The sequence below is a fragment of the Didymosphaeria variabile genome (genome assembly GCF_027946475.1).
Source record: "Didymosphaeria variabile strain IMI 356815 chromosome Unknown scaffold_3, whole genome shotgun sequence".
NCBI lineage: Eukaryota > Fungi > Ascomycota > Dothideomycetes > Pleosporales > Didymosphaeriaceae > Didymosphaeria > Didymosphaeria variabile.
Window position 1 is genome coordinate 1,298,506 of NW_026611622.1, and position 22,574 is coordinate 1,321,079.

Here is a 22,574-nt window from a genome sequence, read left to right on the forward strand (position 1 = left end):
GGCCAGTCGCGACTCCTCAATCGGAGACTCCCGCTCAGGCTCCGTCTTCATCTCAGTAAGCGCTCTTCTCTTTTTTAGACATCGTGCTCGCTCGCGAGAGCCTTGCCATGGAATTTCTCGCTTCCCCTTGTTGTCCGGACGCCTTTCCGGCGTAGCACAGCAAGGAAATCAAAGATAAACTGAGATATCAACGCTGCAATCCAGGCACAATTTATCTCGCTGAGCAATCATTGTGCCTTGGAAACGTATAGCAATCGTACAAGAAGTCACTAACGGCTACAGGCCCTCGCCCATAATGGCAACGCCCACCACCTCCGGCCCTCCTTCGTCTTCGCTTGCTCCTTTTGTTTTCCCGTCGTCTAGACCTTCGGCCCCACCGAAGAGGGCGTGTAAGAAGAGGCGACGCGGTGTGCATCAAGTCAAAGATTTGGCGACGTAAGATTTGGCGTTCTATTAGAAAGGATGTAGTTTCTGTGAGTGTCACTGATATCGTATGATCCATTACATGTGCGTTCTTGCTCGCGTTTCAAAGTTTCTACATATTCGCTTGAGTGATGTTATTGTACGTTCTCACCACCTCTTGAAACAATATGTATTCCAAATTATGATTGTCTTATCTTGTAGATGTGGTTCGATGGCGTGGGGACAACACCATCTAATCAACCATCCTTCACGCCTTCCTCCCTCCCTAGCAATTGAGCCTCCCAGATACGACCAAGGGATGAGTCCATATCCCAGCCAGTCCCATCTATGTATGAAACACCATCTTCAAACTCTCCATCCAGCCACACCTCCTCCAGCGCCCGCAGTCTCCCGTGCAATCGCTTAAGCAGCGACACCCATAAACCACCTGCATTAAGCCGCATGCGATGCAACTTGAGAACCATGAGCGTCCTGGCATGGCTTAACAGAAACGCTTCTAGAAAGTCCTCTGCCACGTCGAGCTGGTGGAGCTCGAGCTGACGGAGTGCAGGGAAAGCCTCCGGCGAGGGAAAGATGTCTTTGAGATTGGGTAGAGGCGCGGTGTGATCCGTGTCCGCCCACCAGCTCGCAGAGTTGAGCCACAGCTTCAGCACTTTAAGCTTTGGCGTCGCCTTGAAGATCTGCTGGATATGGACCACGGATCGAGTCCGCATACCGAACACCAAATCCAACTCCTCCACATTCCCCAACGCTGTTTCATACCCTTGCACTACCGCACCTGAATTCGAATCCAAAAACTTCAGATGCTCCACGCGCAGCTGCGTTAAAGGGCAGCCTGCGCTATACGCCGCGAGGGCTGCGACCTGCATCTCGTAGCGACCGTTGCTCTGGATAGCTTGGCAGAGGCCGCAGCAGCGAGGACAGCCGTGTGTTACTTTCCATTCTGAAGGCCAAGGGTCCGGAGCGGATGTGAGAGAGCGGGTAGCCCAGCCGTCTTGGGTGAAGGCGCTGGGGGAGGTGCGCGAGGTGAGGATGTAGAGGCTCTTTAGATTAGGAAAGCCGGAGAAGATGGTGGTGAGCAGGAAGACGCCTAGACTACAGCTTAATTGCAATTCCACCTTTCCATCTTCTTCAATTTCTGATGATGAATATGGGGGTGAGGGTGGGCACGGTTCGGGTAGTGTCACAGTGCGTGTGGGCAGGCTAGGAGACGCTCGTCCGAGGATGTATTTCATCTCGCGCATGCGGAAGCCTTCTAGGAAAGCTCTTGCTTCAAACTCGGAGCCTGTAGTGTTCCAGAGGAGATGCTTGACATGGCGACCGCTTTTGAGCTTGGAGAATTGTGACAGGCGGTGTAAGCTTTCTACTGAGGTGCGGAAGTGCAGGCGGGAGAATAACGGGGCTGTCCCTGCGATAGCGAAGTTGCGGCATACGAGGCGGTATGAGGCGATGTCTTGTCTGTCTAGGTGAAGGAGGATCTCGTCGTGAAGCTCAGGTGGGAGATGCATGATGCTCCCCACGAGCATTTTAAAATCGTGTCGTCTGGTGTCGTCTTTGAACGACTGACTCGAAGAAACTTTGCAGCAGAACGTGTATTGTTGTACCTCCACCGCTTGACCTTACCTAATGTAACGAACTTTATATCTGCCTCTCATGATGACTCAAGATGCCGTAAAGTTCAGCTTTCGACGTCGCGTCGTACCAGCTAGCAAATCGCGATGGCTGTAGCGCTCGCCTATCGGAGCCGCCGCAAAGTGGATTTGCTGCATCGCCTGTATTCCCGGTTAGGTAATCGGACGGGGCGATAGCCAGTGATGTATTATTGCGCACGTGCATGATGCATGAGATCGTAGGGGAAGAGGCGAACGGGGTACAGCGGTGGCCCAATACGCGATTTGCTTTGCGAAGTGCGCGACATGGCTTCCCGAAACGGCAATTGGTATGCAGCCTCGCATCTCCACACAACCGCTGAAGCGAATTCCAGTCTTGAAGCGTGGATTCTACCTTTGCACATCCTTTTTTGTAAAGAGAGCACAGGTGAGTTGAAAGCATCAATGCTCGTGATCTTGCGGGGTACCTTCTTGCATTCGGGGAAGCACACGATGTGCTGGCGGCCACGTCCCACCTTGTAGGTACCTTTTCCACTCGCCAAATGCGCGCAATGTCAACAACCGAGACGTCTCGAGTCTGGATTCGCCACCTCGATCGAACAGCTCACAAAATTTAGCTGGTCTTGTGCATTCGCATGGTCGCGATAGCAGCCTGTCGGCGTCGCCGAGCCAGGACGAGGAGTGACACGAGGATTTACCACGTCTCCTGCTTGTACCGCCCACTCTTCTCCATCTTCACCAGGTACGCTTCCGCATCTTCCCGCTCCATGCTACCATGGCTCTGAAATGCTTCGATGAGCGCCTCGCGGATCGCCTGGGGCATCCTGCCCGATGATCCACATATATACACAATGCCATCGCTTTTCGCAAGCGCCTGGTATATACGCGCACTCTGCTGGCGGACCAGATCTTGTACATATACCTTCTGTCTCTGCACCGGCATCAGCATGTCTACTCCCGAGGCAGGAAAGGCCAAGAATTTACCTGATCCCTTGAGAAGGCCGCAAAAACATCAAGCGGCACGCCTTCCTTCTGAAGCTGGGCCCACTCGTCCTTGAAGTAGTAGTCCGACTCTGCATTCCGGCAACCGAAGAACAGCATGTCCTTTGGCTCTCCATTCTCAGGCGTACTTTCCTGTGCCTCCTCACGCCAAATTTTCCGCTGGTAGGTCAGCGCTCGCATGGGTGCGACACCCGTGCCTGGTCCCACCATGACCACGGGCCGCTCCGTCTCGGCCTTCGTCACGCCCAAACCACCTTTCTGCAGCGTGACCGTGATGCGCTGTCCAGGTCTTAAACTTGCCACGTACCGCGTACACACACCTTGCCTGGTTCTCTTGATCACTGTTTTGTACTTTACAATCGCAATCAGCAACTCTATCTTCGTCCTCCTTTCTGCTTCTGCAGTTGGTTTGAGCGCGGAAGCAATGCTAAATTGACGGCCGCGGATGGCAGGGATAATGCTGCAGAGACGCTGCCATGGGATCTTGACGGTTTCGAATTCCTGGAGCACTTCGAGGATAGAGCGGCGTGGGCGGGTTGTGTAGTCGTAGAGCTCATCGATATATTCTGGGTTCATGAATTCGAGGAGCCGTTCTTTCTGGAACTCGTCGGTTGTGAAGTGGGCGAGCTGTGCGAAGAAGGAGCGGCGCGGGATGCTCATTATGTCGAGGTGGTTGGTCAGCAGGGTGCGGAGGGTTAGAGGGGTTGTTGGCGTGATGTGTGGTATTGGCAGGCGGGTCGTCAGTGGGACTGAAGGTGAAGAAGGCGTGAAGCGGAGCGTGATGTCGGCGACAGAGGTCCACTTCATGACGGAGAGCAATTCGTTGACGTCCGTGGGGAAGTTCTTCGGATAGATAGTCAGAACATCTCCCGGCACGTATGGGTGGTAGTTGGGTACGTCGAGAGTAAGTTGGCGGACATCTTGCCAGTGAGATGTGGGTGTAAGGCGATCATTAGATGTGATGCTGGCGCTAAGGCCTCCCGATATATCGAAGAGGTCATCTGGTGGAACTTCTTCCGCACCGTTCAATACGGGCGTCTCGCTGTTGCCTTTCGGTTGCTGTCTGCTATCGTCTGCAAAATCAAGAAGCCATTTAGGTTCGAGGAGTACATGATCCGGAATGGGTTCAATTCCATCCGGCAAAGGATAGTGTTCGAGCAATCGTTGTCGCAGTGTGGTCGACCAAGGTAAAAAAGAGCCATCGACACTATGGCAGCAGTCACGTCAGACTCCGAATACGTGCCGACTAAATTGGAAGGACAAAACAAGAGAAAGAGAGATGAGATGTATTCTGGATGGGGGGGGATTGGGTGATAGACATACCCTTCGGGATGCTGTTCATCAGATTCTCCACGGTCGGAGATGGGCTGCGCACCCAGCTGGACCAGACGATTGTAGAGTTTCCTGTGAGCCCAGTTGAACCTTCCACGTCAGACAGTGTACGCTATACAGGTGTGTCGTCCCAACTCACTTCGGATACGATGTGTCTCCAAGACCAAAAGAAGCAAACCTCAGCTGCTGTAAGCAACCAGGCCGAAGTCGGGCGCTGCGGAGGGCCCTCCAGAAACTCTGACTGTTGGCAGGAAGGTCACCTTGCCCTGTAGTAGAGATTGCAATGAGAACGACCGAGTTTTGCAACAGTTGTTTCTGGCATGTACATTAGACTCTTGGATTGACTAGCTTCGATGGCGCATACAAGACTGATAGCGTTCAGCTCCGCGACCTCGGTGTCGAATCGCAGGCGTTCGGCGATCCTTCCCAACTCTTCTGCAACGTCCTGGGCGTTTCCTGTCTCGGAGCCGTAGACGACCAGGGCGCGGCGTGCTGGTGCTGTCATGGCAAATGGTCGTGTGGGTAGTAGCGAGATGGGACATTAGAGAATGCTGGTCTAGCCGCGGGTCCGAGTCCGAAGACGCGAAGCGGAGGGCTCCACCCCGGGAAGCCGAACATCGGCGTATTGTGTGCAGATATGCGGCCGTGGATGATGGACGGCGGCCTAGCGTCTGGGGAAGGCGTGAATAGACGGCGGCGTCATTCCAACGGCGCGTACTCGGTGGCGCGTAGATCGTGGCGCGCGTGTAGCTCCTCGCTTAGTCACTTGGGTGCGTCCCCCTTTCTCAGCCGCGACGCAGGTGAGAGAGAGCGTTTGCTGCGAGTGAGGCTCTGCGCCGGGGTTGCACTGGCGTCATTGCCCCTTTTCCCAATGGCTGTTGCCCGTCGTCGTCCGCGCCCCGTCGCCGCCTTCCAGGGTGTCCTCGCTGGCATGGAAGGCGCTCGCTTAGCTGCCCCCTTCGAGAAAGGCGTACCAAAGCAGCACCCGTGCGCCTGCTCCCTTCAAAATATTTAGCTCCTTTACCTGCCGCCCTCTCCCTCCCCAAGTCAAGACAACACTCCACAGCACCATCAAACCCACGCTCACCCTTCACCTTTCGGGCTCGTAGCTACCCATACCCCCCCCCCCCCCTCGACAATCCAGTTCCACCTCTTAGGCGGTCCGACAATCCCCATCACCCTCAAAAACAACTGTTCACGGTCAACCTTTACTTAGGTCAACCCGGACTCCAAGTTTCCCTCAAGTCACTAGCACGCTTTCTCTTCGTGTCGTCAATCACTCGAACTGCAACCATGTCCACCTCTGTCGACAGTGTCACCGCCCAGATGGCCAACTCTTCCCTCGAGAACACCAACGAGCCCGCTGGCACCCAGCCCACGGCAGCCGAGAACGAGGCTGTCCTGGCCAGCGCCGCCGAGGGTAGGCGACTTTACATTGGAAACCTCGCGTACGCGACCACCGAGGGGGAGTTGAAGGATTTCTTCAAGGACTACCTTGTGTAAGTGGGCCTGCTGTCGTGTGACGTAGGCATGCAACATCTCAACCACAGACTAACATCTCCCAGCGAGTCCGTCACCATCCCCACCAACCCTCGCACCTCCCGCCCCGTCGGCTACGCCTTCGTGGCTCTCTCCACCCCCTCTGAGGCCGAGCGCGCCATCGCTGAGCTCAACGGCAAGGCCATCCTCGAGCGCAAGGTCTCGATCCAGCTCGCTCGCACCCCCGAGCAACACGCTGAAGGCAACGGTAGCGGCGCTGAGGGTGCTTCCGGCGGCGAGCACCGTCGTCGTGCCTCCACCCGCGGACGTGGACGTGGCCGTGGACGCGGTGGCCGTGCCGGTCGTGGTGGACGTGGCGGCGTAAGTTTTTTGCACTCCATCATGTAAACACGTCGCTAATAATCTTGTAGAAGGCCGACGGCACTGATGGCGCCGAGCAGGTCGAGCTCGTCGATGCTGCCCCGGCCGAGAGCGCCCCTACCAATGTTCCCGGTCAAGTTGTAGGACTCACCGAGACCACGAACGAAGCGCTCACAGCTGACAAGACCGACAAAAAGGCCGCTCCCCGTGAGCGCAAGCAGCGTGGTCCTCCCGAGGACGGCGTCCCCTCCAAGACCAAGGTCATGGTTGCCAACCTCCCCTACGACCTCAAGGAAGATCGCGTAAGTTGACTCAAATTTTTTCGAATCCGCATACTAACAGTCCTCAGCTCCTCGAGATCTTCAAGGACTACTCCCCCGTTAACGCTAAGATCGCCCTCCGCCCCATCCCCCGCTTCATGGTCAAGAAGCTCCAGGCTCGCGGCGAGCCTCGCAAGGGTCGTGGCTTCGGCTTCGTCACCCTTGGCTCCGAGGAGCTCCAGCAGAAGGCTTGCGACGAGATGAACGGAAAAGAGATTGAGGGTCGTGAGATCGCCGTCAAGGTCGCCATCGACTCCCCTGGTAAGGAGGACGACCACATGGAGGCACCCGCCGAAGGCGAGGCCGCCACCACCGCTACCGCCGAAGACGCTACCGCCGCCCCTGCCGAGTCCACTGAGACCCCGGCTGCCGCTCCCGCTGCTACCGCCGCTTAGAATCCGACGGTCGCACGTCCCCGGGTTCCCATGATCGCCGTCTGATTACTGCGGTCAACGCTCACTCGATGCGTTTGTGTATGGAAGTCCGGAGTTGCCTATCTATATCATGCCATGACATTTAGTCGTCGGTTTACTTATCTCGTCATATCATGGTTAGGAAAAGTGATCGGAGTCTGTCACAGCGGTGTGGTTGGGCTGGTTTTATGGTTGGCAGCTGTTATTAGACTTTGCAATATCACCAGATAATTGCACCTTAGTCTAGCATTTTGCAATGAAGGACTGCAGGCATCCCCTTGTCTCGTCTCTTCTTTCTAATGACTGTCATGTATGTACTATTAGGTTGAATGACGATGATGACTTGATGCATAGCTGATCGTTGAGCTGATTCATGTGCTAGCTGAGAAATCGTGACCATTTTGTCCATACGCCCTTCGCGACCCCAATCTCATCTGATTGCGACGCATACTCTGCACTTTGATCCTGTGCCCGTACCAACGCCCCACTTGTCTCCTGTCGTATCCGCGGCCCCACGCTTTCCTGCCTGTTCGTTTCACAGCCACCGCATTGACAGTGCCTGTCATCGAATATCGGGACATTTACTAGTAATCTCCTGAATAAGATGATGTGTGTACCAATTATTCGGCATCGAATGCACCTGGAATGCTTGGATCTATTCAAAAGTTTGTTCATCCATTGTGTGGAAGACTGGGAGGATGGGAACCAGATGAACGCGACCAAGCGGGCATAGACTCTCGCTCAGCTTGGTCCATGAGAGGGGCGAATGTGTATAGGGGTGAAAAGGGGCAACAGATCGAGCGCAGCATAGGATCTCCATCAACGAAGTGGTATTCGACAGGTCATTACAAACGGGACAGTTATCGAGTCAAGAGGAGTTCGAGGGAGGGATTGATAATCGTGCGGTTTGCAGTGGGCCGTTCATCATTTTCATGCATAGTGGCCGCATCTGGCTGCGGAAAAGTGTTTCGACGGGGAAGTAGTTTTCCGCATTTAGATGAGCGAGCCGGCGCTGCATAAAGCAAGCGAGCTTTAGCAGGGTGACACTCTTTCACGTTTCTGGTATCTGTGGCGCAAACCTGGTCCTCGTGCAACATGGTGTGTATAGACATCCTGTGAGAGAGGCGAATTGTAGGTGATATTCTCGATATCTTGGACCTGCGGTGGCCTTTACTCGCAACTTAATGTTTAGCATGGAACCATTCCTTGCAGATGTAAAAGAAAACACTCATGAAGGCCCTCCACACATTTGGTATTACTTTTTAGCAACTGAAGGCCTTAAATTGGATAACCCGTTTCCTTTCTACATCTTCCGTCATAACCTGTCTTCCATCTCGAATACAACCAAGCTCCCAACACTCCATCTCCCAAGATGGGGATCCTCAAGCTCATCCTCCTCTTCCTCGCATTATTCGAGTACGCTTCCACCGCTGATGACCCCTACCACAACCATGCTGTATGGTTCGTAGGCAACACTACAGCACCTCCGCCCACCGAGGCTCCTCCCACCCCGAACAATACAAAGGTCGGCACCGTTGTCCTCATCAACCGCTGCGCCTACCCCGTGTACATCTGGTAAGACAGGCTCCCATCTTTCCCCAATGCCTCCTCACCCTGACACATCTGAACATCCACAGGGAAGCCTGGGACGCCCACCAGTCTTTCACGAAAAAGCTAGACGCTCGCGCAAAGGAAGCGTACAAGATCATCGATTCATATAGCCTTCCTGGTGGAGGCAATTGCACCGACAACTGCGGCGTCACGTACAAAGTCTCCAAGAATGACACCCTTGTCGGTGGCGTAGGCGGCAACCAAGTGCAACTCGAGTACTCCACCCGCAAGGGACTCTTCTACTACGACTTCTCCTTTGTCGACTGCGCAAAGGACGTCGATTACAGGAAGGGTAATGCAGAGAGGTGTCCGGGGTGGGATGCGGGGTTGAAGATTATAGGGACGAAGACGTGCAAGGAGATGGTTTGTGGGGAGGGGGAGATGTGCATGTAAGTTCGATTCACGATTGTAGTGATAGAACGAAAGACACGTAAAGCTGACAAGGATATAGATACGATGGCCAGGGCGCGTACTACATTGATCAGCCGGTACAGAAGTGGGGGCTGGGCGAGCCGATTGGGACGTGTCCTGACTATGAGGAAGGCACTGAGATTGGGTTCGTGCTTTGCACGAGTGCGCCGCCTCTTGTGAAAGAGCGAGATACGGCAAGTCAGATCTGAGATACGCCGCGTGATGTGAGACGGGCGTCGTGTCGTCTACGATGTAATCCCGACACTCTTTTGATGCTCAAGGGTTGAGTGGTATTCCGGATGGTTGGCATCGAAGTATGAAGATTGTACGTTGGTCAAAGCAGTATGGATCAGGCAGTGGAAGATCGTGATCTGCATGAGGTAGTAGCTTTAACATACTCCTCTTTCACAATATTCGATAATGCGAATTGCCCGTGCATGTTCCTCTCGTTTACTTCGCGACGTGGTGCTGCAAGCCAATTCTCCATTGGATGTTGCAAGAAAGTATGAGAAAAATGACAACAACGCTGAGTACGTTGTGGATTATCAGACCGGAGTCTTGATGCTTTTTGAAACTATGGCGACACATGGTGCTAATTACCTTTACAGCTGCCAACCCAAACTCTCCGTAGCTATAACTCGGGTTTTATACGTGCACACGACTTCCGAAACGGCTGCGAAGCTGTCATTGTTTGCTTATCGCGTCCCGCATGATGATACGGCTCCTCCTAGCCCTTGAAAGCCGGAAGACGACGCTCCGCTCCGGAATAATCATGTATGTTTTTCGTCGATTGCATCGCTTAACGAATCAAGTTGACAGACCCATGTACGACTCGAGACGGACCACACCTCTGGAAGCGCTTTACACACCCGATGACCGAAACGCAGATTATCCAGGTTGATGTTGAGAAATTTCGCGCGCCCCTTGGTGTTGGCGAGTAGATAGCACGAAGTGGCGTCATTCCTTGATGACCGAACATTAAGCGACCGAAATATACCGAGATAATGCGGCCACCGCGTCCAATAGAACCATAACACCATTGCGCACACTCGCCGGTGCTTCCTCATTGTCCTTGGACGCCAGGTGCCACTGCCAAATTACATCATAAAATAGTACAGGAAATGCTCCCTACAGTGCCGATGGAGGAGCGAACTGCGGCTCGATATCGTGGATCGTTCCGGATTCCCGACCAAAGTCAAGGTCGAACTCTGCACGCCAATCATACGGTGCGTTGTAAGAAGTCGCGCTGAGAGGATCGGACATGCTCGATGCTGCGGTAGGATTGAATATCGACCAGGAATTTACGTTTTCGTCAACCCGTTCTGCAAGATAGCTGTTGTGTATTATCTCTACTGGTGTCTCTGACATTCGCGCTTGCATCGCTTTCTGGGCTAGGAATTCTTGATAGCCCTGCTTGACAGGCACCAATAGACGTTCGTATTCCTCCAAACAACGTCTTGCTGCGGGCCATCGTTCAGAGATGTTGCGGAAGCATGTCGCAAACCGTATGGTGTAATCCTCGATCACCTCCAAAGGATATCTCTCGGATATTTGGTGTGGACAGAGGCTTAGAATACGGAGGAAAACTGTAGCACAGTTGAACACGTGGTGACAAGGGTGGAACACGTATTTGATCCTCCCGTAATCGGCGTCATTTTGTTGGCAATATCCATTCGCAACCAGAACTGTGTTGTGAAAGGCAACAAGAAGCTGATCGGGCGGGGGCGAAGGAACAGCCTTAGTTTGGCGGTAGACCGCTACCGCGACGTATGGGACTGTGATCTCGGAGTACAACGTCATCTCTTTCCAGCGTTCCACGAAACTCGGATCCCGATTGGCGGCGGCTGCTTCGTATATCTCTGTCTTCCATTTCTCAATTCTTTGCATACAACTCTGCTTCCAGTGCTCCATAGAGGGGTATTCTTGCGGTAGTGGCTGGCCATGCCACATTATCGAGGTAATCTCAGCCTCGAGAAGCCGGAACAGACATATTCGCTTGGACGTGAACTTCGAGATGCGTCCAGAGTGATCTATTCCTGCCTGCGTGATAGAAGTGTCATCTACTTCTACCGGGAATTCTACGTTGATTCGTTGTATCGGCAAGGTGAAAGGGTATTGAAAGATGCAGCAAACTCCAACCTCCATTTCCCAAGCGCACCAGAATAAACGTCTCCTCATGTCACGTTGGTAAGCTGATATGCTGGCATCATTGGGGAGTTCTTGATGAAGTCCGAGATCGATGACGGCTTGACTGATGAGGCCTGTCAATAACCAAACGTCTGCCATACTGGGATTAAGGAAGATGTATTGCGTCAAGAGTAGTATAGCTTGGAGCCCAGGTACGTCGTTGGTCGCCACGTCTGGAATGTATTGCATTGCTTGTCGCACAATGAGCGAGGCTAGGGCGTTTGCTTTTTCTTGCTTGGTGCGTGCGGCTGTTGATAGCGAGATGGCCATGATGATGCTGACAATGTAGCGATCTCGCGACGTCGCTTGGCGTGGACTTGACATGGGAACGTACACGGCATTGAACGCAGCTGTGACATGATTCCGGTGGTAGATGGGATACTGAGTAATGACTCGGTCCAAGTAGTTGTTGAACAAGCCGCTCGCAGTCTTCCATGCAATGCTCTCCAAGCAGTTTGTGTTAGTCTGCGGGTTCATGATGGACCGTGGATGGTTCTCGTCCAAGTCCGTTGAGCCTACCGGCCCTCTCCGGGAGGGAAGCTGAGTCCCCTTGACGACACAACTGAGGAAAGGTCGCTTTTGGGTGACACCGAGGAATTTGGGAGTGATGTCTTGCATAGCAAGATCGACGAGGCTGTCCGCGCGGGAGCATTTGCCGGCGCTGCAGCCAGGATTGGATTCAGAGTCGTGAGAAGCAGCTGGAGAAGGAAAGGCAACACTGGGCCGTCCAGGCGTCCGGAAGGCTGTCGGGCTGCCGGCATTGGTGAGATTTGCTATATGCATCTCCAGAAAGCCTGCTATTGATCGCGGGGCTTCTCTCTGGGTCGACGAGTCGAAGCCCACGCAGTCAACATGGGCATCGACGCAGCGGGTGCACGCCGGCACCTTGCCATCGCACTGTGCACAAGTTAGACGCGTGGTAGCTTCGACGAGGCTGGATCATGACGGCACCGAGAGTTTACGCTTACGGCAGCGCGCGCAGGCCAGCACCCGGCGCCGCACCTTTGTGCGATTCAACATGGAACAGGAGCCGGAGACGCGCTGGAGGATGCCGCGGGAGCGCAACGGGCATGGCGGTGCTCGCGCGACGTCGATGGGCACGGCGAGGTGTAGGTCGTCGCGAGTAATGGTACCCTTGGCGATGCACGTCGCCGCTAGGTAGATAACCCCTCACATCCCAATAATGCGCCGCATCTCCATAAACATCACGCTCGACGCCGCCGCCATCCTTCCCGCAGTGCCGCGGGCGCAGCATGGCGCGACATGTCTATCGCCTCGCCCACCCTGCCGCCTGACATCGACCTCGAGGCCCTGATCCAGAGCTTACCCGCGTGCAAGCGGTGTCGCGAGTGCCGCCGCGGCTGCGACACGCTCCTACCCAAGTGCAGGCAAGTACCGGCGGCGGGCTTGCGACGGCGGCGCATGCTGACAGCGGCAGGCAATGCACGAAAGCGGGTGTCGAGTGTTCGTTCTACGACCATGGCAGAGACGAGCTGCTACCGCGGAGGTGCGCCTCATCCGCCCACTGTTGTACCGTTGTACCGCGTCGCTAAGTCTGGCAGTTACATCGCGGAGCTAATTGATCACGTGCACAAGCTGAATGCTCGCGCAAATCCTTCGCCCGCTGCCTCGGGTCCAACATCCCAGGACCCGCCTGCGTCTACCCCGACTTCCCTTGCGAAGAATGAAATCTTCAGGACCGAGTCTGTCGTCTCGGAAACCCCAGGCCACCCGGTCCATCCGGAGCACTACTTTGCCGAAGCCGCGGGAAGCTATCGCTATCTGGGTTCCGAAGCTTGTCTGGTCAAGTCTCCGCGCCAGAAAGCCAAGGAACTGAACTGGCCCAGCGAAGAGGACGATGACTGGCGAATCAGCATCAGACAATCCGATGCCAAAAACCATGAGCTCGTCGAGGTATATCTCGAGCAGATCCAGACACTTTACCCTATCTTGGACCTATCAGCGCGCTATCTAGGCCCCGAACTGCCAAATGATCTGACCGAGGTTGAACTCTTCGACCTCAACATGATTTATTCCATTGGCTGCCACGTCACGCCTCTAATTCTCAGCAAGAAGATCAGGCAACGAGAGGATTTCGGAAAGCTGTGGAACCCTTCGGATGATCAGCTTTGGAACGTTTCCGGTCGCCATACTTATCGCATGGCCCATACTCAAAATTATACACTCTTGGCGCAACACTTTCTTGAGACTGCTGAACTTTACATGGAGGCTGCTACAGCTGATGCGACAATCCAGGGTCTGCGGGCTATCCTACTCCTTGCCATTAATAGTCTATTCGATCCTTTAAAAGGCAACATTGGACAGCAGATTGCACTTGCGACGAGGCTCGCAATAGCCCTGGAGCAAAAGGGTCATGAATTGAGCCCGAATGATATGATCACAATCCGTCGTATGCATACTACCATTTTTAGCTTGGAGAACGAAATTGCGACCGTTCTGGACCGGCCTGCCACATTCCCAGAACCTGTGAGTCATTATCGGCATTCACAGGATCGTTGAATATATTGACTTTGACTAGGAAGGAGACTTATGCTTTGATGTCAGTCGGCCAGCCGATTATGTCTGTTCAATTTTTCGGTTGCAAAACCGATGGCGCAAAGGGAATGATGCAACTAAAGCTTGGGCGCTGAACCAACTTCCACCGCTGGACTTGCGGCTTCAGTTACCGCCCAGTCTGCGTTTGATACTCCACCAAACGCGTCTTCTGTTTGATCCGGTCTGGCAGACTGCGTGGCAGGTTCTTGAGGCTGTCGTGGCTATAGGCAGCATCCACATCTATGTCACCCCTCATTGGGTGTATCGAGCAGCCACGATTGTTATCAAAGAGAATTGGAGGGATTTTCATCCTACAGATGTTATAACTTTGTACTCGAACGCGCTCGTAGTCCTTCAGACTTCTTCTTGGAAATGGGGCAGTGCAGCCGCTCTTGCCGGATCACTCGAGAACTTGATGCAACAAAAGAGACTCAAAACTACTGGAGACCTTTGGGACAAAACCCACACAGTTTACGACGTAAGATTCTAATCGTCCCGGTCAAGCTACGGCGTCCACCTATCCGACAACGTGTTAATTTTCTTTCTCAGATCCGACTCGGTCTTCCCTCAACCTGATTTAGGCCTCGTTGTCATCGACCTTCACCCTCTACCGCAGTCTACGCATATTTCATTCGTTGTGTGACATAATCTAGATTTTCGACCATCCCTTTCTCAGGCGAAGAAGGGTCAACTATGTTCGTACCCCAGACTTGCATCAACGTACCAGGATTAATGTCAGCAGACGTTTCGCCCCCCAGAGTAGCGGATCGATGGTTTGAAACGAAGACGATGGTATCTATTAATGGATTTTTGAGGCAAAAGGACTTACTTGGTACACATTGAAACTACTCGCACGTCGCGTGTCGTTGAAGGTATCGGCGTCGTAGAGGAATATGGCATTGCACGGTAGTGCGAATGGAATAGAAGTAGGGTGCCATCACGCGATAGACATTTGCCGCCGTCGAGCTCAATAGGGGCTTCGATGTAGCGAACAAATACCGCTTATTCTGAGCGTTTAGATCATGTATGATAGATTATATTATATTTCCTGACACACCACCTGGTTCATGTTGAGCAATGATCGAGACTAACAATCTTTTCGCCTTACGAATACAGCCTGCGACGTGAGCACCCACTGTTAAAAAGCATAGTAGAAACTTAGACGTCTGCACCTCCCTCCACACCGACGCCGTTCAACTTCCCACTCTTGAACTCATCGACGATCTGCTCCATCGTAACCCATTCAACTCCCTCGTGCCCATTAATCCATTCAATCAATCTCTCATGCAGCAGCAACACCTGCGGCTTTCCACTGACCTGCGGATGGATACTAATGGGAAACACAAAGCTGCCACCATCCGGGCACTCACGGTAGAAATACTCAAACTGATCTTTCCAAAGACGCTCAACGACGGCAGTGTCGACGAATCCGTGCGTCGAAGCCTGGGAGAGTGAAAGTTGAAACGGAGGCCAGTCGTCGAGGTGCCAATTCGCAGGGATTTCAACAACGGAAGAGAGCTTGAGTGTGCTCATGGGCAACATCCAGTGAGCGGCAGGCTTCGAGACATCCGTCTCTGTGTATGTGGAGAGGTAGGGATCGGGGACGTAGTAGGGTTGCGAGTCGTGGTGCATGAATGAGTGGTCGTACTCCTGCCCTACTGTCAGTATGTCGAAGGCATCTGGTACCGCGTCCGCCGCAACATACAATTCCAAACTCCTCCAGTAGCTTCACCGTCTCCTTGCTCGTGCTCCAAGCCGGCGCCGTCCAGCCACGCGGCCTCTTTCCGGTGATCTCCGTCAAGACTTTGATGCTCTTCTCCAGCACATCACGCTGCTGCTGCTCGCTCAGGGTAGACACGAACTCGTGTGTGTAACCATGTAGCCCAATCTCGTGTCCCTTCCCAATGATTTTACGGATCTGAGCTGGAAACGACTCCGCGGAATGCGCAGGCGTGAACCACGTTGTCTTGATATTGTACTTATCCCAAAGCTTTAAAAGGCGATCGATACCGACCGTAGCGCCGAAGACTCCACGGGACACATCGGTCGGGTTGGCAGGCTTGCCGTCGCGTGTGTTTATCCTGAGATGGTGTAAATGGGTGAAGGAAGCTTTGTAGGAGGGGCGCACCATCCAGATACGGCGTCGATATCGATGCCATAGGAGCAGAGAGCGCGCTTGGGCATTGTGGCTGCTTCCAATTGTTTGAAAGGGGTCACGAGATGAAAGATTGCAAAATGTACGCAAGTACCTGGGAAGGCCCTCGACTTATGCTTCTTCTCTCAATGGAAATTTCCCCGACTCCACAGCTCGCACGCGAGAGCGCGCATCACCGGTGGCGGTCGCCGCGTTTACCTCGCGACTCTCTTGTTCCTCGTCAGGGTCTGCAATTTTAGTTGCTAGATTTCCCTATATAGCGTGCCGAATGTCTAAAAGGGATCTCGCGCATGCAAGCGATTGTGCCTAAGTGCCGACTAGCTCCATGACGGGAAGGATGAGAGTTGGCGGGGCGCTGATCCGACGGAGTTGGGCGGCGGGTGGTGCGCCGCCTGCCGAAGGTGAGGGGTACGCGTGTGATAAGCACGCAGTATCTTGTTCGAATGCGTAGTATAGACCAACTGTTCTTCATGTAACTGCATTCGAGTAGAAAGCGAAGAATATGTTGTTCGTGGAATGTAAAGGGTCGCCTTACGAAGTACGTCACTGTGTGGTCGCAACTATAACATACCTACTGACATACACTACAGATTGGCCACCAACACGGCACTGTAGCGAAAACCGAGATAGATCGTTGCGTTGACTTCTACACCGACCTATTCAGAAAGAATTGCAAGCAAGAATGGCCCGAGGTACTTCAACACGCAGAAGCGTTCGAGAAAATAGCGAAAGCGAAGTGGCCGGAGTATCATGAAGAGATGCGAGGAATAGCGGATGGATCAGGGCATGGTTTATTAGACATTGTTGCCATCAATGTGCGGACGGAAATCAACTTCGGCATGTTCAGCGACGGATGTACGGCACTATCTTGGCAGACGGAGAAGAGAGCATACCTCGCGCAAAATTGGGACGTAAGTCGAGAGCAGAATTTAGGCACACATATGGAGCTGATGCATGTACAGTGGATGGACGCCCAAAAACAAAACCTCATCATCACCAAGATCTCGCAAACCGGCAAACCCACCATCGTCCAGGTCACTGAGGCAGGCATCATCGGCAAAATTGGCTTCAACAGCTCTGGCGTCGGCACTCTCCTGAATGCGATCAAGGTTCACGGCGTAGATGCTTCGCGCATGCCGGTTCATTTCGGGCTACGCGCGGCCCTGGAAAGTAACTCCACTCAGGAAGCAGTGCAGAAATTAGAAGAATACGGCATGGCTGCCTCAGCGCACATTCTAATATCCGACACTTCGGAAGCCGTTGGTCTCGAATTCACGAAGTCGACATTCGCACATTGCAGGCCGGACAGCAAGGGCCGCATCGCTCATGCAAATCATCTTCTACTTGACCACCCTAATGAGGTTGATACGGTGTGGTTGAAAGACTCACCAGTGCGCGTTAAGACGATGACGGAGAACACCGAGAAGCTGGGCAGCGAGCCTAGCTGGGAGGATGTAAGCCGACTTTTTGAGGACGAGCATGGATTTCCCTATTCGATCTGCCGTCAAGCACCGGACGACGGCAGCACGACTTTGTTCAATATCGTGATGGATCTGAAAGCGAAGAAGGGTGTGGTGAGGTTGGGGAGGCCAAACCAGGCTGAGGAGACCGTCACGTTAGAACTATAGGCAGAAATCGGGAACACATTTTTCGAATCCCCATGAGCCGTCAAATTTTCGGGAGGGAATGTTGAGAATACGAGGAACATCAGATGTGGGCTGGACATGAAGTCATAGGTTGCGCCGGCTAAACCTCGAAAGAAACATCATCTGCCCGACGACACCGCAAGCCGATGGAAACCATTGACGAAGCCGAGGTTGAGCCGTTACAGCTCATCGGATCGATTTCACAGCGTATCACTCACTCAGAAGGATTAGAAGAATACGGTTATCGACATCAACAGAGTCGTCAATATATTTGCATTATGCGTTATGATTATGTATCAAGGAATGACCTGGCAGATGCGTTATAAACTCCACCGCTATGCTGTTCGTCTCGTGACCCGCTCCAATAAATATTACCCCTGCTCTTCTCCGCTTTTACATCCTAGCTCTCCCGCGCGGGTCCTTTGATTGTCGTAAATATCGTGATATCGTCTACAGGCCGCAGTTGCTCAGGGCGACCTGGGAGTACTGGGCGTCCACACGACCTAGCTGAGTGGCCTGGTTGTTGGTGAGGGCATCGAGACCCTTCTTGTTGAGGTTGAAGCCGGCGGCGGTGTGGTCAACGGCGAGCGCGTAGATGGTCTTGCCGTTGTAGGTCAGGCTGTAGCAGGTCCCGCACTGGGGAGAGTTCCAGCCAGCAACACCCTGGTAGCCGCCGTAGTAGGGTGTCTTGATGTTGGCTTGCGTCTGCCAGCCGTACTTGGTGATCAGACCATTTGCGCCGTCAGAGCAGGAGACGGCCGTCATAGAGCGGCTGGTGTCATCGTAGCCGGTGTCGTATGATACAGTGATGGCGGAAGTAACCGAGGCGAAGCCAAGAGCAATAGCAGAAACGGCAGTAGAGAACTTCATGGTGTCGTTTGAGTTTGGATTGTTATGAAGGTGTGTGGAATGTTTGTTGAAGTGGCGTAGACACGAGAGTATTGAAGAAGTGTCGCTGAAGTGATGAGATGCTTTGAGAGCTGATGATGAATTCCGTAATGGATGATGCCGTCTACTTTATAGTCAATTGTTTGTACTCTGGTCCTGGCCTGTACGTGAGCATCCATTGAGCTGGCAACAATCGATACTGGATCAATAGGCGCATTAGCGAGGGCCTACCATGGCGATCGAGCATTCTTTCGTTGAGCCTAACCCAAAATCAGGGCTAAGACGGTGGCAGGTGACCCCGTTTAGTGGCACTCGGAAGCTAAGGGATGTGAGTGAGCTCATAGCTTGCGGAGCAGGTGTTGGCAGTGCGAGAGATGGCTCCAGTGCTGTCATACTCGCGATTATTTTTGGGGTGTCCTACCGGGACCGGCTGGCCTGTCATCCTTTTGGTGGAGTAGGCGAGGAAATAGGCCGAAGCTAGCGGCTGGTTACATCGGCGGAGCCTCAACGGGCAACCTGCGACAGCGATCAATAAAAGATGCCCTGCGTCTAGGACCGTTGTAGGTCGTTGCTGGGGCGTGCATGCTTGAGACAGATGAACTGTCAATACAGCACGGTCAAAGGTAGCTACCGTGACATGCGGAGCTGGTCGGACGCGTGCAGGCGTCTATAGCGGTCGTGCTTGAGCACCAGAAATGCGGTCAGCGACTTATGCGCATTCCAGCGTTCTCTAGTAACGACATCGATGTCCATCTAGTAGGTCGCTAAGCGTCTGTTTTGCATGGTTGCGCAGGTCGTGGTTCGCAAATGCCTGCTTCCATCGCACTGCAGTAGCGTTGCACCTGAACTTCAGCTTCACCGCTGCGAACATGTTCTCCTCGTTCATCGTTATAGCAGCTGCTCGCGGTACAGGACAGCGCGGTGCTGGGCCCCTTCAAAGTGCCTCCGATGGAAGTATCGAGGTGACGTTGAGCGGATGCCTGAGCTGACTGCACAGCCGCAAAGCGAACGTCGTGGTGGCTGGCCACATTGCGGCGAGCGGTAGGTACGGTGCCATCGGAACGGCGATCATGTCGTCTATCCTGAACGTCTGCGCGCCGTGATCGACGAAGAGAACGAAAAGGCTCGCCTGAAGTGAAGGCGACGATGTGTGGTAAGAAGTTGCGAGAAGGAGCTACGGTCGGGAGCAGCCGGGCTCCTTCCACAGGTTGCCGACGTACCGCCAGAATGCGCCAGAGGGCCTCCAAGACTGAAGAAACATCTTGACGAAATGTCCTGGCAGCCGTTCGACCCGTCTGCACCCCAGACTCCCGTCCTATCCTGTCATCTGACCTGTCACGGCGAGCGGAGAATTCAACCGAGGGGCGCCCGTCTAGGCTAGTCTGCGCGCAGCTTCACAACCGTCTCATGTCGCGTTCCCCAAGTTTCATCCCCTATACAGAAACACCAGAAGGCGGCAAACACCAGCCTTTTAGATCATAGCGGTATCGCTTCCCAGGTCCAGTCTCGTGCTATAGCCAGCGCACAGGTTTCCGTCAAGCCGCAGTGGCTGAAATCCCAGCGCCTGTGGCAGACTGCTCCAATCACAAGCCCCTGGTATAACTTCGACTTCCGTATGCGGTTGTGAGGCGCTGTAAGTGCCTGTCTCCGCGACATGTCAGGTCGCAGAGCTGTTCCGTCACAGCTCCTCGACCAGTCTCCCAGCGACCAGCTGCATTTCGCTGCCGCTGTGTTTCATTCTATTGCCGTATATAATGGCCTCAAATGCTCTCAGGTTGATTCTTTCCCTCAGGCAGGCCCAGGATTTCATTTCCAATACCATTCGACTCCAAGTATCTCAATTCGTTTCTCTAAAACCCCTTAATATTCACTTTTATTACCCAGACGAGCTAGTCTCTCTCCATCACAACCAACCATAATGCGTTTCTCACTCTTCACCGCCGCCACGGCTGCTCTTGCCGGATCCGCTGCCGCTGTCGATCATCTCGTCGTTGTCGGAAACAACAGCAAATTGATCTTCGAGCCCGCCAACATCACCGCTGCCGAGGGCGATACCGTCACCTTCAAGTTCTGGCCTAAGAGTCACTCGGTCGCTCAGGCTGCTTTCGCCAAACCCTGCGAGCCCATGCAGGATGGTTTCTGGTCCGGTTTCATCCCCAGCGAGAAGGGCGCCGCAGCCACGACCTTCATGGTCAACATCACAAACGCCTCGCAACCGCTCTGGTTCTACTGCTCTCGCGCCGAGCATTGCCAGGATGGTATGGTCGGTGTCATCAACGCTCCTACTAGCGGCCAGAAGACCCTTGCAGCCTTCATGAAGGCGGCAGCCAACGCTACCAACAACACCTCACCTGTCACCACTGCCGGAGCTGGAGGCATGCTCATGAACGGTACCACCATGAACGGCACAGCAGGCACCGGCGCTGCATCAATGATGTCCGCGAGCAATTACGCTCTCGGCACCGTAGCCATCGGCATGCTCGCTTCCTTCATGCTATAAGCACCATGAGAACTCGGCACTAGCGAAAGGATACCCGGGCATAAAGCCCAGACGGAAGAACACATTGAATGAAGGAGCGCAAAGGAGGAAGCGACAAAGACGGATCCGGAATCCACAACTCGACCAGGGGAAGGGATAGCCTGTGCACGTGCATGACGCCAGGCGTAGAAACGCTATTGAGATACGCTCTCGGACGTGGATGGTATTTAGAATAATTTGAATGAAACCTTTCTCAAACTCCAACCATGCTTTTCTGTACTCTTGCCTACTTAGGCCATTCATAAGCCCTACTTATACAGTTCCACTGCTTTGCCTGTCGCTCTGAGAGGTAGACGTTGGCCCGGCCCCCAACATCCCAGTGTAAAATCAGGTTACCTGTTCTAATCTTACAAACACATAGAGAGAGATATAGGAGGGTAAGTCTTTCTCGCTTAGCGAGACTGAACACGCTGGGGCGTTGACGTTAGATGGCATTTTTGCTATTGAGGGAGGGAGGCCTTATCAAGCTTACAGACAAGCTCTAGCTAAGCTCTGATCCGCGTTCTTAATTGCCCATGGGGTGGAACGTAGGAGATATTAGCGAATTCTAGAAGGTGATTATGTAATGGGCGTTGAAAATGTAGACTCGCTGAAAATTGGTGAACTTGAGACATGAAAAGACGACAAACACAGTCCAAATCTGCCTACTCTGCATCCGGAGACGTTGACTTGTCTGCGACGACGCAACTCCACAGCTCTCTTAATAGACTCCTCTCCATACGGCCCGGCCTCCGTCTAAGGACCTCTTGAATTCTCCTACGTTGCTCTTCGTGCGCTTTCCGGGCCTCATACTCCTCTAGCAGATCATGGCTCATCTCAAGCTCGGTGCTAATGTGTTTCGGAGACGCGGCACTCCAACGCTGGGCTTCTATTTGATATCCGTCAGGCTGGAGGACTGCTGCGGAAGCGCTGCGATCAGTGGTAGGATCCTCCCCTTCAATAACCGCTAGATCACCTAGCACGTAGTCGCCTGGTGTGAGATCGATGATTTGGACGGCCCTGGAACGAGGGGTTATGTACTTGTACGTAAAATAGAAGACTGCGAAGAGGAAGGGCTGATTTTCGTTAGTATAGTCAATCGTAGTGCAACGGAAGGATTGACTAACGCCTGAATACGCGCCTAGGACATCGCAGCCAAGACCGACGTTGGACTTCAGGTGGTCGGTCGATGTCAGACCACTTTTAGATCCTAATATGTACAGCGGAGGGACGCCGGACCAGATAACGACAAAAATGCATCCGATGATACCGATATAGGCGGGTAGTGGCTGCCAGCGGGACTTGAACATCCGGGAGATGTATAGCGGGTCGTTGCGGCTTAAGATCCTACGTTCTTCCAACCGCTTGAGTCTATCGGACCGTGTGAGTATACACTGCTTGATTTGGGAAGGAGAATTTTTACCCAGCCTTGAACTTGAGAAACGTGACACATTCGCATATGTAAACACAAGCGATGGATCCAGTGAAGAAGGCAGAAAGCGTTTGACGTGGCTGTACAATATGTCAACGCATGTAAGTGAAAGGTGGAATAGCTAGTAAGCTTTTGCACTTGAAGTGCACGATGATGGGAAGGACTGGTTTCTTACCTGATCATAAGCCTGCCTGCTGAGCCCGGCAAGTG

General features: G+C 53.4%; 11 protein-coding genes across 11 annotated transcripts; 5 read left to right on the forward strand and 6 right to left on the reverse strand.

The window, feature by feature from the left end:
* Positions 1-659: 659 nt before the first annotated feature.
* Positions 660-1,949, reverse strand: N0V89_003777 (uncharacterized protein; the record flags this gene model as incomplete). Its single annotated transcript, XM_056212575.1, has 1 exon — positions 660-1,949. The coding sequence occupies one exon, from the start codon at positions 1,947-1,949 to the stop codon at positions 660-662; it is 1,290 nt and encodes a 429-aa protein (XP_056072883.1).
* Positions 1,950-2,727: 778 nt separating this feature from the next.
* On the reverse strand, positions 2,728-4,872 carry TAH18 (NAPDH-dependent diflavin reductase; the record flags this gene model as incomplete). The annotated part of the gene is made up of 5 exons (XM_056212576.1): positions 2,728-2,964; positions 3,018-4,242; positions 4,359-4,457; positions 4,507-4,682; positions 4,732-4,872. 5 exons carry the CDS (start codon positions 4,870-4,872, stop codon positions 2,728-2,730), a joined length of 1,878 nt encoding a protein of 625 aa, XP_056072884.1.
* Positions 4,873-5,660: 788 nt separating this feature from the next.
* On the forward strand, positions 5,661-6,942 carry N0V89_003779 (uncharacterized protein; the record flags this gene model as incomplete). The annotated part of the gene is made up of 4 exons (XM_056212577.1): positions 5,661-5,866; positions 5,933-6,227; positions 6,278-6,529; positions 6,577-6,942. The coding sequence occupies 4 exons, from the start codon at positions 5,661-5,663 to the stop codon at positions 6,940-6,942; spliced, it is 1,119 nt and encodes a 372-aa protein (XP_056072885.1).
* Positions 6,943-8,332: 1,390 nt separating this feature from the next.
* N0V89_003780 (uncharacterized protein) lies at positions 8,333-9,191 on the forward strand (the record flags this gene model as incomplete). Its single annotated transcript, XM_056212578.1, has 3 exons — positions 8,333-8,535; positions 8,598-8,960; positions 9,023-9,191. 3 exons carry the CDS (start codon positions 8,333-8,335, stop codon positions 9,189-9,191), a joined length of 735 nt encoding a protein of 244 aa, XP_056072886.1.
* Positions 9,192-10,110: 919 nt separating this feature from the next.
* Positions 10,111-12,189, reverse strand: N0V89_003781 (uncharacterized protein; the record flags this gene model as incomplete). The annotated part of the gene is made up of 2 exons (XM_056212579.1): positions 10,111-12,066; positions 12,172-12,189. 2 exons carry the CDS (start codon positions 12,187-12,189, stop codon positions 10,111-10,113), a joined length of 1,974 nt encoding a protein of 657 aa, XP_056072887.1.
* Positions 12,190-12,432: 243 nt separating this feature from the next.
* Positions 12,433-13,689, forward strand: N0V89_003782 (uncharacterized protein; the record flags this gene model as incomplete). Its single annotated transcript, XM_056212580.1, has 1 exon — positions 12,433-13,689. The coding sequence occupies one exon, from the start codon at positions 12,433-12,435 to the stop codon at positions 13,687-13,689; it is 1,257 nt and encodes a 418-aa protein (XP_056072888.1).
* A 1,194-nt stretch (positions 13,690-14,883) lies between these two features.
* On the reverse strand, positions 14,884-15,909 carry N0V89_003783 (uncharacterized protein; the record flags this gene model as incomplete). Its single annotated transcript, XM_056212581.1, has 3 exons — positions 14,884-15,375; positions 15,431-15,806; positions 15,854-15,909. 3 exons carry the CDS (start codon positions 15,907-15,909, stop codon positions 14,884-14,886), a joined length of 924 nt encoding a protein of 307 aa, XP_056072889.1.
* Positions 15,910-16,382: 473 nt separating this feature from the next.
* N0V89_003784 (uncharacterized protein) lies at positions 16,383-17,508 on the forward strand (the record flags this gene model as incomplete). Its single annotated transcript, XM_056212582.1, has 3 exons — positions 16,383-16,418; positions 16,471-16,791; positions 16,843-17,508. 3 exons carry the CDS (start codon positions 16,383-16,385, stop codon positions 17,506-17,508), a joined length of 1,023 nt encoding a protein of 340 aa, XP_056072890.1.
* Positions 17,509-17,976: 468 nt separating this feature from the next.
* Positions 17,977-18,396, reverse strand: N0V89_003785 (uncharacterized protein; the record flags this gene model as incomplete). The annotated part of the gene is made up of 1 exon (XM_056212583.1): positions 17,977-18,396. One exon carries the CDS (start codon positions 18,394-18,396, stop codon positions 17,977-17,979), a length of 420 nt encoding a protein of 139 aa, XP_056072891.1.
* A 1,936-nt stretch (positions 18,397-20,332) lies between these two features.
* N0V89_003786 (uncharacterized protein) lies at positions 20,333-20,914 on the forward strand (the record flags this gene model as incomplete). Its single annotated transcript, XM_056212584.1, has 1 exon — positions 20,333-20,914. The coding sequence occupies one exon, from the start codon at positions 20,333-20,335 to the stop codon at positions 20,912-20,914; it is 582 nt and encodes a 193-aa protein (XP_056072892.1).
* A 683-nt stretch (positions 20,915-21,597) lies between these two features.
* On the reverse strand, positions 21,598-22,547 carry N0V89_003787 (uncharacterized protein; the record flags this gene model as incomplete). Its single annotated transcript, XM_056212585.1, has 3 exons — positions 21,598-22,008; positions 22,060-22,303; positions 22,540-22,547. The coding sequence occupies 3 exons, from the start codon at positions 22,545-22,547 to the stop codon at positions 21,598-21,600; spliced, it is 663 nt and encodes a 220-aa protein (XP_056072893.1).
* Between the last annotated feature and the right edge of the window lie 27 nt (positions 22,548-22,574).